This window comes from Talpa europaea, assembly GCF_964194135.1.
Source record: "Talpa europaea genome assembly, chromosome: 3".
Classification (NCBI taxonomy): Eukaryota; Metazoa; Chordata; class Mammalia; order Eulipotyphla; family Talpidae; genus Talpa; species Talpa europaea.
Genome location: NC_140069.1, coordinates 115,716,540 through 115,731,545, shown reverse-complemented (window position 1 = coordinate 115,731,545; position 15,006 = coordinate 115,716,540). Strand labels below are relative to the sequence as shown.

The 15,006-nt window shown below is 37.4% G+C and overlaps 1 protein-coding gene across 5 annotated transcripts in view; it reads right to left on the bottom strand.

The window, feature by feature from the left end:
- Nucleotides 1-15,006, bottom strand: part of GSAP (gamma-secretase activating protein) — a gene marked incomplete at both ends in the record, with an annotated part of 74,669 nt that overhangs the window by 45,391 nt on the left and 14,272 nt on the right. For all 5 annotated transcript variants that reach the window (XM_084229441.1, XM_084229443.1, XM_084229444.1 and 2 more), the window contains 5 exons: nt 181-240; nt 782-886; nt 3,812-3,861; nt 5,035-5,104; nt 10,350-10,438. In XM_084229441.1, the coding sequence (XP_084085567.1) occupies nt 181-240; nt 782-886; nt 3,812-3,861; nt 5,035-5,104; nt 10,350-10,438 (374 nt within the window). The remainder of the gene's footprint in view (nt 1-180; nt 241-781; nt 887-3,811; nt 3,862-5,034; nt 5,105-10,349; nt 10,439-15,006) is intronic.

Below are 15,006 nucleotides of genomic sequence, written 5' to 3'. Positions count from 1 at the left end.
TATATTAAGTGTATTAGTTGTAGAGTTTTAGCCTTGACAGGGCAAGAACTATTTTACTTACTCATAAGAGTGACATTTCAACATCCAGAATGTTAAAATGCTGTTTATTATAACAACTCTCTTAAAAAGAGGGCAACACCTTATATAATATTCTGTAGCCCAATCATTCTCTGGACTTACCATTAAGTTAAAGCTCTCATCATTGTAAAACTGGATGCATTTTAAAATACTTCTTGATTTCTGAAAGCGAAAGTGAAATAAACAACAAATTACAAAATAAAACAATAAAAACACTTGTTTAAAGAGAGAGTAACTGAAGAAGACAGCCAAAAACCAAACAGTATTGAAAACCTTTTGATTATTATTTTTTATTTTTATTATTTTTTTAAAGATTTATTTATTTATTCAAGAACCAGGGGTACAGGTCCGATGCGCGGGAGGGTGAAAGGATTCACCAGAGACAGGGTGGGGAACAGAACAGGCAGACTGACGAAATACATTGCTGAGGGGAACAGCGGGAGACACAGGAGAGGTCTGCCGTGCCATGTGGGTTGCTCCATGGCCGTCGGGGATTGAACCCGCATTTCAGAGGTGGCGGACAGCTTCATAGCACTGCACTCAACCGCCTGGGCCACCAGGGAAGCCCAGCCTTTTGATTATTTTTAACAAACTTTCATTGGCTGCACCCATCAATGAAAATATAGTGATCAACAAATTGTAACTATAATGTTAAAATTACATTTTCCCCATAAAAAAGGAGAATCAGTGGATTAATATTTACCTTTAGTTCAATGTAGTATAATCTCTGCTCTGACATATCCCACTGAGCCCAAATAAAATCTTCAGCTACTCTCTCTCTTGGGAGAGGGCCAGAATTTTTAATCACCTAAAGAAGTGAAAAGATTTTAGACATAACTATTTTATTTTATTTTATTTTTAAAGATTTATTTATTTATTTATACAAGCACTGGGTACAGTCAGAAGCGCTGGAGGGTGAGAGAATTCACCAGAGCCAGAGCGGGGAACAGAACAGGCAGATGCACCAAAATACACTGCTGAGGGGAGCAGCGGGGGCGGCAGGAGAGGTCTGCGCTCCACGTGGGACCCTCGTGGTGCGGCTGGGGATGGTACAACTGGTACTGCAGAGACCGCAGGCAGCTTCGCAGCCCAGCACTCAACCGCTCCGCCACCAGGGGAGGCCCGACATAACTATTTTAAAGGAGAAGCTCCCTGGCTTCACTATGATTTTATATATTCTATCTTTATAATACAAGTAAATATTTTCAGTTTATTTTTAGCAGCCCTCATCCCCACCACATGCACATGGAAAATCTTCTCAAAAAAAAAGACTTGGCATCATTTCATTTTTACTCTTCCCAAAGACTCTATCAAAAACTATTTTATTCTAGTTTGTAACCCTAACAAACAGGCTGGGAATGCTGAGAGCAAAACCACATCTACCCCAAATTTACAGCTAGGTTAACAGAAGATTCAGAGCTTCCTGTTTTGGATATAACTGGCTCAGGTCTCTACAAACAAGAGACCCTCAGTACCAAAAGACAGAGGCTGTAATGCCAAGGAAAAGCCCAGGCTGGGGAAAAGGTGTTTCTGGACAAACATTCCAGCTCTTCTCTGAACTGCTCATGTGGCACTGGTTGTACTTCTTGCCTATACGTCTTCCAAGATGAGTATGATCATTCTGCCCACCTCTCAGCAATACTCACTACTCATCCTTCAATTTAGGCAGTGCCTCCTGTACAGAGTCTTCCCTCAACTGCCCAGGAGGGAAGGCAAAATTCCACAAGTATTTCTTGCTTGCCTGGGTCTATTATACTTAGGTCAAAGTGATGGCTTGAGAAAACACCCAAGAGTACCTTTCTATCTAAACCTTGGGCAGCCCCTCCTGTTTCCATTTTTCTAAAGCTTGTCAGGTTGGAGTAGATTGGGAAACTCTCACATATGAAAGTATGTGCTGACAGTATAGGACAAGAGTATGGGAACCCAGGTCTATACCTCAGCTTTGCCCCTCTCTAGACTACCTAGCCTCTCTGAGTACTGCTGTTGTTTTCCCTCTAATACTGGGGACAATAATATCACCTTTATCATACAGAGATTTTGTGCAACTCCTTCTGTCTTAAGAAAATAAGCCTTTAAGAAGGACAGCAGAAGGATCTCCAGGAAAGGCACACATGGATGAGGGAATGCTGAGGTTGTACTGTCTCACTGGCCGAGTCCTCTTTTTCTCTGTAGTGTCTTTCTTGGATCCTGACCTCTCTTCTAACCAGCCAGTGCGCTCTCTATACCCACCCCCAGTTCCTGGCTCCCACTTGTTTATTTAATTCCCTGCTCTAAATTCTCACTTGGGATTCTGCCTTGGACTTTCTTTTCTGGCCTGACCCTTTCATGACCACTGACCTTGTCCCTGCCCTCCCATCCTCTGAGCCACTGGCGGCCTAGTTCCAGCTACAGACTTCCTGCTCATTTTTCAGTCAGGCCTTTTTATTTAAGGTTTTCAATAATAGATACATGATTAATAAGTGGCATTTTCCATTTCAATTTTGTTCACATAACTTTAAAATTAAAATCTTCAGAGAAAAGCTATTTTGAGCCAAACTATTTAAATACTGAAGGAAATAATTTTAATATTAATAATATATGAATATGACATACAATTTGTCAAGAAAAAGACAACCTAGTAGAAAGGCAGATAAGGATATAACTAAGCAATTTTCAGAAAAACAAATTCAGATAGCTAATAAGCAAAGGGATAGTCAAATTCACTAATATTAAATTAAATACAAGAATAATAATGCCCTCAAGTTACACCAATCAAATTAGAAACTTCAAAAAGACAAATGCACCTATTACTGGCATGATAGAGGAAAAGAGTGTTCTTACTTATAAGACTCACTTGTTTAAGTTTTTTGGAAAGCAAGCTGGTAAAACCTGTTCAAATTCACTGAATAGATATATTCATCAACCCAAATATCCAATTCCTGATGATTTAGTCCAAAGAAATAGATGTACCAAATACATAAAGCTATAGATGTAAACATGTTGAGACATGTGTAATTCAAACAAACAAAATAAAAAAACTAGCAAGTAAGTCAATGTTTAGCTAAGGGAGAATGGTTGAAAAATCCCTTATGGTTTCTAATAGAGAATGGTTAAATTGTGCACATCCATATCCATACCATATGATGAAAGGTATGAATGGATAAATAAAGTTAGAAGTGAAAAGGAAAGGGAAAAGTAAAAGGCAAGCAAAAAGACAAGAGAAAATTAAACTATATTAAACCCCAACATACATATTATGATCCCATTTATTATGTATTTGGATATGTATGTATGTATGTATAAAATTAGAGGAAACGTTCAATTTCTCTTTAGTAACCTACCGAGTTAAAGAAAAAAATAAAAGCAGCAAATTAACATATATGTGTGCGCATACATATGAATATGTGTGTGTATGTTATGATTCTATTTGGATAAAAACAACTGCATCCCTGTATATGAGCACCTAACTTTGTGTTCATTTGCATGAATGGGATAAAAGGCGTAGAAGGTGTGGAAGATTCACACTAAACTCTCATTATTGTTACCGCAGGACAGTAAGACTGAGGACTGAGGTAGAAATCAAGGAGATAATTAACTCCTTTATACCTTTTATATTATTTCATATACTACAACAGCAAGATTATAATTTGAAAGATATTACATAAAGAAAATGTTATGTTTCTATAACATTAATTGATCTTTAATGTCTAGAATATCTCTCTGGGAAAAAGTATAAAGGAATTGAAATATTTACCACTCTGTTTCCATCTTCTTGAATGACCTGGATATGAAATTGTTCAATATCTTTGGAAAAAGAAACAAAAATAATGTTAATGAGTATTGTTGTCATTCTGTAACATTTTTTATAAAAGTAATGCTGATTAAACTGGCTGACAAAGAATATTGTCACAGGCAACAATCTTACAATAAAGGTTTAAACAAAACTCACCTTCCTCAACCCTCGCTTTACATTCTATTTCAAGTCCAGCTTATCTGCTTCTTAGTATCAACAATACATGGAGCATTTAGCATTTAGTGTGCCTCTCCTTTATAACCAATCTTAAACAGGGCTAGTAAGGGCCCATCTGACAGAATTTATCTTCAATTTCCAAATACCAAACACCACTTTGTATGAAAATATCAGACAGAAAATTCATTATACAAAATATTTGGAGGAGGTATTTTTAAGGAATCAATTCCACATTAACATAATTCTAAACACTTTAATTAATTTATAGATTATACCTCTTGGTAAGCAGTTCAGATTTGGCCACACTCACATACTACCAGTGCTAGTTACAAAAAAGTGAGATGGATAAGTGAGCAAGAATAAAGGAAGTGAATACAAACCACTCAGAGCTGTCCTTCCAATTATAAATTAGCAGTGCCATCTTATAACATTAAAGATAGCTTACTAGGTAAGATCCATCAGACAATTTTGTCCTATCTCTGTTCAGTCTCCCCACACACACTTGAAAACATCATTAAAGGATGCCCCAATCTTATCTGTCTCTGACTGAATTTGATAAGGTTAGAATATGCTCTTGCATTCTGCCAAGGAATTCTAGCTTCTCAAACCTTCCCCTCTCTCCATCTAAGCCTCACCTGTTATTTTGTAGTTGTATACTATGACAGACATCCATCATAAAAAAGGATGGACTAAAGAAGACGAAAATGACCTGCACAACTTATACTGCAAATATTCTACTATGTGACAAAATTGAAAATCCAAATATATTTTCAGGAGCCCATCACTCCTAGGATGAGGAAATAGTAGAGGCTGAGGGAACAAGCAGAAGGTTAAGGAAAAGCCATTCCATAGGAGTTCTAGGTCTCAAGTGGATGATAAAAGTCAGTGAGCCCTCAGAATTGGCAACTGGATAACTTGCATACAGTCATGTCCCACACTATACTAGATGTGTCATTCATGAAGTCTCTACATACCACTCAAAGATAGGAATCAAATCTTTGACTTACACTTCTCTTCTGAAATCAGTAAGAGGTGGTTCTCTGAAAGACGATGATTTTCCACATGTGGATAGAGGAACTGCAAAAAAGGAAACTAATCTAAATCATAAGCAACCAACCACACCTTGCTTACCCAATTATTTCAAAAGTTGTATTTGATCACTGTACTAGTACTTACCATAGGAAGAACTGGGAACCACATAATAGTTTGGCAAATCACATAACACACACATTATAGAAGGAAGCAAAGAGAAAAAAAGGAACACTTGCAAGAGGTCAGTTTTCCAAGGGATAATTGATTTCATGTATTTGATTTCATGATAATTGATTTCACAACTCACTTAAACAGTAAGGCTAAAGTATAAGCTATTTCTAGGGATGGTGCTTCCTATTTAGAATATGTGATTCAGAAGACCATTGTGTAAACAACATTGGTACAAAAAGTTCTACTTTATATGTACAAAAAAAGAGCAATCAATACATCTGATATGCAACCTAGTATTTAACTTGAAAGCTAAGTATATGTACTTTCCACTACAGCTGTCAAAGTCTCACATCTAAGAGCAAAGCACAGTAAAAGTAGGGACTTTCCAAGAACAGACAGTGAGTCATGGAGTAGCATGTGGTGGGGGATTTACAAGCCTTAAAGCACAGAGTGACTGCCACTGGGAAGAAAGTGCTTGATGCACCCCACTTCCTCTTCCCTATGCTCCCCCATATGTACACACAAGAAAGTACACACAAGAAAGCAGTACAGTCAGTACACACAAGAAAGCAGGCAGCAGAAATATAAGGCCTGATGCCATCATCTGTGATGATGAGGGAAAGCTGGTCATGATTTGACTCTAGTGACTAATTCTTTCATCATCAAAAGAGTAACTACAAATCAACATTTTCATTTTATAACCTGAAAGATCAACCAGTAAATTTTGGTTTTCTTTCCCTCCAAACATTAAAGCACAATAAAAGAATAAAAATTAACCTTTCATGTCCCTATTTCACAGTCAGCAGACCCACTAGAGACCAGGAAAATATGTTGACAAAATATATTACCCGGTCCTAACTTTTCATTACAATAAATGGAAAAAGAATTGGTCAATTTTTTAATTGCTTTCAGTCAACTTTCACATTTAGAATTGAAAAATAAAACATTAACTATGTACCATACTTCACTGCAATAACCTCAAAAATTATAAAATAGAAAGCCATACCGAATTCCGTACAAAAATAATAGAGAACTTACTGTCTCATAATTTGTGAAATTGTGCATATCAAACAGGACACCCTGAACTGGAGTCTGGGGGAGTGAAGATGAGAGACACTATATCGGTGGCAGAAGAGCAAATGCTCAGTGTCTCAAAATAAGAAGATAGTGCTACAGAAGATGCAAGGACCCCAGGGTCTGCAGAAGCCCCTCCTTGCTGCAGCAATGCTACCGCGCACACTGGCTTAAGAACGTGACCCGTATTTCCTTCTATATAGTCTATGGTTTCAGGTCTTATGTCTAGTTCTTTAATCCATTTTGAGTTGATTTTTGTGTATGGTGTGAGGTAGTGGTCAAGCTTCATTCTTTTGCATGTAGCGACCCAGTTTTCCCAGCACCATTTATTGAACAAACTTTCTTTGCTCCAATGCATAGTCTTTGCTCCTTTGTCAAAGATTAGTTGACCATAAATCTGTGGGTTTATTTCTGGATTTTCTATTCGATTCCATAAAATATATAGAAGGAAATATAGGCGAAATACTACATGATTTGCACATCAAAGACATCTTTACAGACACATCACCCAAAGCAGTGATAGTGAAGGCAAAGATAAACAGCTGGGACTACATCAAATTAAAGAGCTTCTGCACAGCAAAAGAGACAATAACAAAAACAAAGAGAAACCCCACCAACTGGGAGAACATTTTTGCACCCAACACTAATGATAAAGGACTGATCACAAAAATCTGCAAAGAGCTGATGAGACTCAACAACAACAAAGAAAATAATCCAGTCAAAAAATGGGCAGAAGAGCTAAAAAGAAACTTCTCTGAAGAGGAAATGCAAATGGCCAACAGGCATATGAAAAAATGTTCAACATCACTTGGAATCAGGGAAATGCAAATCAAAACTACCATGAGATACCATCTTACACCAGTGAGAATGGCACATATTAAAAAAACTAGCAACAACAAATGTTGGCGAGGGTGTGGAGAAAAAGGAACTCTCCTGCACTGTTGGTGGGAGTGCAAACTGGTCCAACCACTATGGAGAGCTGTGTGGAGATTTCTGGACCTACTAAACATAGAGCTTCCATCTGATCCAGCAATTCCACTCCTAGGTATTTACCCAAAGGACACAGAAACATTAATTCCAAAGAGCACCTGCACCCCTATGTTTATAGCAGCCTTGTTTACAATAGCTAAGCTTTGGAAACAACCCAAATGCCCAAAAACAGATGACTGGATCAAGAAGATGTGGTACATATACACCATGAAATATTACTCAGCATTCAAAAAAGATAAACACATGCAATTTGCAGCAACATGGATGGCACTGGAAGGGATCATGCTCAGCGAAATAAGCCAGAAAGAAAAAGAAAAATACCGGATGGTCTCACTCATAGCAGGAATCTAGAAAACTTAAATAAGGGACCAGGAAAATGAATAACTATAGGAAAGTGAAAATCAGAATCAACAAAAAACTATGAAACAGAGACACTTTTGGGGGAGTGGGGGGCGGGAGGGGAGGGATTGGAATCAGAATGGGGGGGGTTGCAATTGTATGGGGACTATAAAAATAAAATTTATTATTTAAAAATAAATAAATAAACTTCTAAAAAAAAAAAAAAAAAAGAACGTGACCTGGACTAGAATACAGAGGAAATTTAATTGCAAACTTCTAAACCTTTGCCAGCCTGATCTTTGCAATCAGTGAGAACATGATTTTTAAAGTTCCATTTGGGTTGTTTTTCTTTCTATTATGAGGCAGCCCTAGAGAAAGGTATGAACTCAGAAATAAATACAGGCTTCAGACACAGCTCTACAAAAGCATTCAAAGATTTTTTTCCCCTCTACGTTTTGGGTAGGAATCACTATGGATTACATTTAGGGAAATATTTATCTTTACAAATAGAGAGCTAAACTGTGAGAATTAATATTCATATTTGGGAGGTATGCAGTATAGGTGTATAGAGGAGTACATAATTACCTACTGGAACTATCTGGAAGATGCACGTCATGATGGTAGGGAACTCTCCAAGGGTAGCAAATTGGGGTCCAAACCCCAACCACTAGCTTGCTCCTGAAGTTCCTCTGTGAAGGGGATCAAGACCATATGTGTAGCCTTAGGGAAAGGTACTAATGGAGAGCACCAGCAGTGTTTTGGCAAGAAATGGAAGAGAGAGCAAGACCAAACTCAGAGGATACCGACCAGCATTTCTCTAAAAGGGAGAGGGAGGGAGAGAAGAAAGAAGGAGAAGGTGGGAATTTGTTATGGATGGAGGTTTGGAGGAGTTTCTCCCTCCAGAAGCACATGTGTGAAGAATAGGAAGCAAAGTTAAGAACTGAAATGGGTCTGCAAGAGAAGTACAGGTTTTTCTTTATTTGGGTGGAGATTTTTCCTTTGGCTTCTGGGCTCAGGCATGTATCACGTATTTTTTAATATATTTAAATCATGTTTATTGAGGTAAGTAATTTCAATATGTTTAAAAGACATAAAATTCACCATTTTAACTATTGAAAAGTACACAACTGAGTAGCTTAAAATATATTGTTATGCAATCAAATACTCTGAAAAACTTTTTTCCTTTCTATATTCTAATGACCTTTAGTTGCCCCAATCCTTCAATAATGTTTGCATGACCTGTATGGTCCTGGGTGGACATGCTAAGGAAGCCAAAAAAACAGGCCAGAAAAGGGAAGTGTGCTCTGACCCACAATCACCCCTGCACTGATGACAATGTAAGCATAGTGGCTTCCTGGAAGAGGGAGCACATAGCCTAGGAGCTCCAGGCCAGGTCCAATCTGGAAGCAAGCAGGAACCAACAGTGAAGCCAAGAATGTGGAGAAAAAGCACAACTTGAAGGACTAGCTAACAGAGTGGCACCTGGGTCAGAGGGTAGATAACCTCTTCTCCTGATATAAACTGTAAGAGGGAGATCCATTGGCTTGAGGAGGAGTAGGCAAGGAGTAGTTGGAGGGTGGGGGTAGGAGGAGGAGCAAGCAGATACTTCAGGCAGCCCAAAAGGAATATTTTGGCCCTGTAGCAAAATATGAAATTAGGCACAGGGAAATTACGTTGCAGTACTGCATGGACATATACAGCAGATTCTTGTTATCTGTGAGTAGTGTATTCTATAAATATACCACAAACACTCTGTACTGAATACTGAACCCATTGTTCCTAGGGAAAATACAAAAAAATACAAACATATCTTTGTCAATAGATTAACACACACCTTTGTTTGATATATTTCTATTAAAAATTTATTTAACATATACTATTGATTCATTAACATTGAACTCACAGCTAACAGCACTATAAACTCATGTTCGAATGAAGCTTATTTAACTAACACAAATATTTCCTGTGTAAAGCACATCACAGCTTTCTTGCACTTAGGAACAATAGACAGCACTTCAGCAATATGCTGGGGGATATTTTAAACAGTGAAAACACCAATAAAAAGCCAAAAATGCAAAAAGCCTGGCACCAAATAGACCTCAACAGGACCATTTGTTTACAGTAGGAGGGCTGAAACAAGAAGGTAGAGTGTCACATTGTTGGACCTCAGTGTGGATATGCAGATCAGGGGACAAATTTTTCACTGGTCTGCACATTTACAGACTGTGAAAATGTCATGAGTGTTGATTTTATGAGTTACAAATAAATTTTACCAAGTAGGAAAATTTGCAAATTTGATAAGTTGAAGTGATAATGACTGACTATATCTAGTCCACCTGTCACACATACACAATGCTTCTGCATCAATTCATAGCACTGTCAAGTTCATAGATGAAGTCATTTCATCTAAATCTGACAATCACAAGAATAACTTAAACAAACCATTTAAAAATTTATCTTTAAAGTGTTTTAATATTCAATATTTTATCATCTAAAAACATTACATTACTATTGAACAAAACATGATATCATAGAGACAGAGTTTTGATTTCCATATTTGTAAAGGAATCACTGATAATTCCAGTCATACCGATCTACTTGATTTCTCTGAGGATTAAATGTAATAATGTGCATGAAAGTACTTATAAATATCATTGCCTCTAGATTTCATTCATTTTTATTGATAAGGTAAGTGATAAAAGACATGTTCACTTACCTGTACCCAAATATAGCTATCCACCGCTTTTAGAACCTTCACATTATTAATAGGGTGGATTTCAACCAACAGAGTTAAGCAGTTCCATCCTACAAAGTAAAAGAGTCTTTTAGTAATGAGAACTAGAATACTCCATGTTATCTTCCTATAGAGGTCTGAACTTTGAAAATATAAATGTGTTCTCCAGTGTATTAACTCATCCACCAAGGAAAGTGACTTTAAATTTTACTGTGACATTTCTTAAAATCCAGAATAAATATAGAAAGCATCACAGTGGGGAAATCAAGATGCATGGGGCCTGAACAAGTTCCTGTCGATCTCTTAGCCTTTTTTAGCAGAGCTTCCCAGGCCTTCTAGGCTTGTAAATTTAGACAAACACAACTCAGTTCAGTGTCACTCCGACGGCAGCACAATGGCAAGCATTGTTTGTCTATGAAAAAAATAAAGATATCTGTGATGATTATGGTTCACAGAGCCTATTAGTAGAACAGGGCTTGGCTTTCTTCAGGAATGGTGGGGGAGCAGCACTGATAAAAACCCACTTATTTCCTCAGTGTCATAAAAGATAGCAACTAGGAAGAAGTCCCTGGACATGGGTTACAATGGGGTTATACCAGAAATCCAAATTTAGATCAAAGGTTTCCCTTTCCCAAGATTAAACCTCAAAAAAAGAGGAGTTGCTTTATATTTGAGTTCTTAGAAAGACATTAATAGTATTAAGAGCTTTCTCAGTGACTTTATGTTGAATAATAATGTACAATTTGGGGATGACATAGCAACCTGGAATTGAATCAATGCCAGTTTTCACTATTTAAGAAAGTAACCTAGGGTCTCCCTGGTGACCTAGGGGTTAAGTCTCAGTGCTATCTGGCCTGAGTTACATCCCTCACTAGGGAGCTAACCTCTTCTGTCTCGCTCACTGCTCCCCTCAGCAGTGTATTTCAGTAAATCCACCTGCTCTGCTCCCCACTCTGTCTTTGGTGAATCCTCTCACTCCCTCTACATCTGGCCTACCCCACAGTTCTTACATGAAAGTAAATAAATAAATAAAAATTTTAAAAAAGTAACCTGATGGCACTACTTTAAAAGGCAGAGAATGTATCACAATTTTGGGGATATGAACTCACAGTCGCAAGGACTAGACATTTCTATAAACATGCCTTTAAAAGATTATTGAAAAAGCATGACAATCAGGGAGCTGTTATGTGGGAACACATATATATTTGCAGAACAAATGAAAATCGAATGTTGTTTGGTCAATGGAAACTTATGTTTTAGGATAAAACCTTCAGTGACAAGATCACACACCAATTCAAAAGACTGTCTTCAATAAATAGGACAGAAGTAAAGGTGTTGAACTTTAAAAATTTGCTTAATCACTCAAAAATGGCTCTAGGAATAAAGACATTGGTGTCAAAGATATTTATGAAGGAAAGTAAAGTAGAAATGTTTTGTAAAATGTGAGAATGAGAAAAAGTCACTTTCCTTATTACTCTTATGTATTTCAAGTATATTGAAATTTGAATAATTAAATTAATACATTTAGTATAAGTTTACATTTAACTATTTTATCTCTTGCCCTAAAAGCTTATATATTCCAATTATTCACTTACCTTTAAAATGGGAGGATCTTCAAGGAAGAAACTATCTGCCTACACTAATTTTTTCCTTCTTCGGACATTTAACATGTTTAGGATAATAATTAATCATTTACAAACAGCATTTTTTCTCAATAACATGTGAGGGACAATACATACCATGTGCTTTCACATTGCAACAAGAGGCATTCTGGATTCAGATTAAAGAAACATTCACCCTAATTTAAACTCTATTACTAATCTAATATATACTTTTCTGTAAATCACCAAGCTTTCCTAGACCTCAGTGCCTTGCTATTAAAAACATAAAATAAAAAATTACAGAACCAGATTATTGCTTTAACCACTTTCAGCTATAAAAGCTTTGATTCCATGAAGTGCTTAAGGCTATATTCTAAGTAAAATATTGATTCTACCATGGCCATAGACAAGAAGACAAGAGAAGCACTGTTAATAGAAACTGTATTATAAAGCATGAAAAACCAGGGCCCCTGTCATGTTCATATGAAATCTAACAATTTATCTCATTTGCAATGGAAAAATCTGATTTGATGCAACAGAATAATAAACAATACCTTGCGGCAAACTACATTTTACAATCAAATTTTATAATCAAATCAAAATGAGAAAGGTCCTCTGTGGACAGATAAATATTTCCAAAATATGTGCTTAAAGGATAAAACATAATAGATTCTATAATGCTTTCTGGTTATATCACTTCTGAAATTTTAACTAAACAAACTGAAAGTCTTCGATCATGGGCACTTCCTTCCAAATGGGTATCTCCAGCCCAAATCCCTCACCTGAATTTCTGACTGACACCCAAATTCCTATCTCACATCATCCACTGGATAAGGTATCTCAAAGTTAACATGCCCCAAACCAAACTCTTTTTTCCTTCCCATTCTGCCAACACAGACACATACACACCCCTGCTCTGGCAAAAAAAATACCTTAGAGGGAGCCATCCTGACTCACCTCTTTTTCTCACACTTCTGTCCAATCTGGCAGCCAATCTTGATGAATCAGATCTCTGTTTAAACACCCCTCTAATAGTGTTTCCTATGATCATCCTCCAAATAAACTAATTGCACTCAAAGGCTTGCCTCAGGCTCTACTTATGGGGAAACCCAAACAAAGAACAGTTGTTATTTCAGGGGGCAGGACCACTTTAGCCAGGAGGGGCTGGCTGGCTTGGGGAAGTGGATAGAGTAGAACACAGAAGAATATGCCAGAACATATATAGAGGGCATTCTCAAATTAAAGATCACCCTGGGTCTTGAGCTGCATGGGATGTGCCTCAGAATTCTCCACATTTGGGGCCAAGAGGGGGTGTGTATTTTTCCTTCAACTCCTTGCCCCATTGGTCATAAGTTACCTGCTGGTTATCCTTTCCAATCATACCTCCAGATGGTACACATGAGGTAGTAAACAGATTTTCCCAAGAGCTCTGGGCAAAATGTAAGAAATAGACAGAGCATTTGAGGGACAACACTGTCTGATTACTCTTGGCTATATTGGTTCTCACCACTGTGACTGGTATAAAAGGGGAGCTAAGAAGACACAATGTATGTGATATCCAATACAATAACTACCAGTATTCATTCTAATGTTTTACAAGATGTAATAAGATAGTCTCACTGCAGGTACATCAAACTTTCAAGTCTGAAAGTTTGGCAATAGAATTCAAGTTAAATTTATAATACCACTGGTCTGAAAGTACATTTTATGATAAATGTTCTCATGATAATCAGACATAGATGGTAAGCATAATGCAGTTACTACTGGATTTACCGGCATAATGAAGAATTTCTAAGGCTAACAGGAACAAGGTGCAAAAAGAACTGGGAGATGCAGCAAGGGAACCTAAGGTTCTTATAGCCACTTAGACTTCCAAGAGGAACTCAAGCAACTAGGCCTTTTTCTTCTTGGATAAAAGGATTTATTAGCCCAGGAGATCAGGGTCTTATCCTGGTTTTCCCATATCTAGCGTCAGGACAGCCATGTGTTAAATGCTATTTTACTTAGGCTAGCTCAGTTCCATACCTCTGAAGTGAGCACTGCACCAAATATAAGAGGAACGGGGGATGCTGAGAGGCGCATATGGCACAGAAGAAGGAAGGGATCTGCTGGCTTCTCCATGTTCACATGGTGGGAGGCAGGTAAGGATGAGTAAAATGAATAATGTAGTTTCAGGGAAAGCCTCCTTGCCACCAACATCTCCCATAAATTCTGCTGAGGTCCCTGAGAAGATTCCATGCAGACTCAGCTCTGGTTTTCCTGACACTCCCAGCTGGCTCTGCAAGAGCACAGGACTGCCTCATAAGCCTCATGTGGAAAGTATGTACAAGGGGTTTTTCCATCGCATGCAACCACAGGAGAATACATCTGATTTGGGACTATGCTAACAAAAAAAGGCATTTCAGTGCCAAATAAAACAGATGGAAAGCATTGCAGGATTTGAAAAATGGTAGTCCAGGGGCTGGATCCAGCCACAGGTGGTTATCGCTGCCTAAAAAGAATTTTTCAAAATTTTACATACAAGTCCATACTTCTGTTGATAATTGAAAAGCTGGCCCCACTGGGCTTAAGGCACTAAATATCTGTTGAGTTCTAGATGGAAGAATGACATACCATGCTAAAGGGGAATAAAGGACTATCGCATAGATAATAAACTATGAAATGGGCTTTGGCAAATGAATAAAATTATTCTTATTTAGTATTCATGGATTATAATTCACAATGCATTAGGTATGGGTCAATATTTAACCAAATATTACTAAAAAATAGTACTTCTGAAGAATACCAATCTTTTCCCAAACTTTTACACCAGCTCCAACCATAGGGTTCTTATGTGTTCTCAATGCTTATTTAGTCTTCAAGTGCTAATGCTTTTTTAAAACTACTGCTATTCACTATCACAGTATTTCCTGAGCTTTCCTTTCTATTTGAAAAAAATAATTTATAAAAGAAACTTTTTCATACTTGACATCACCACTGCCTTTTCCTTCTGACATAAGGCTATGTCCAGAAATGTTGAATAAATCTTCATCTATCAA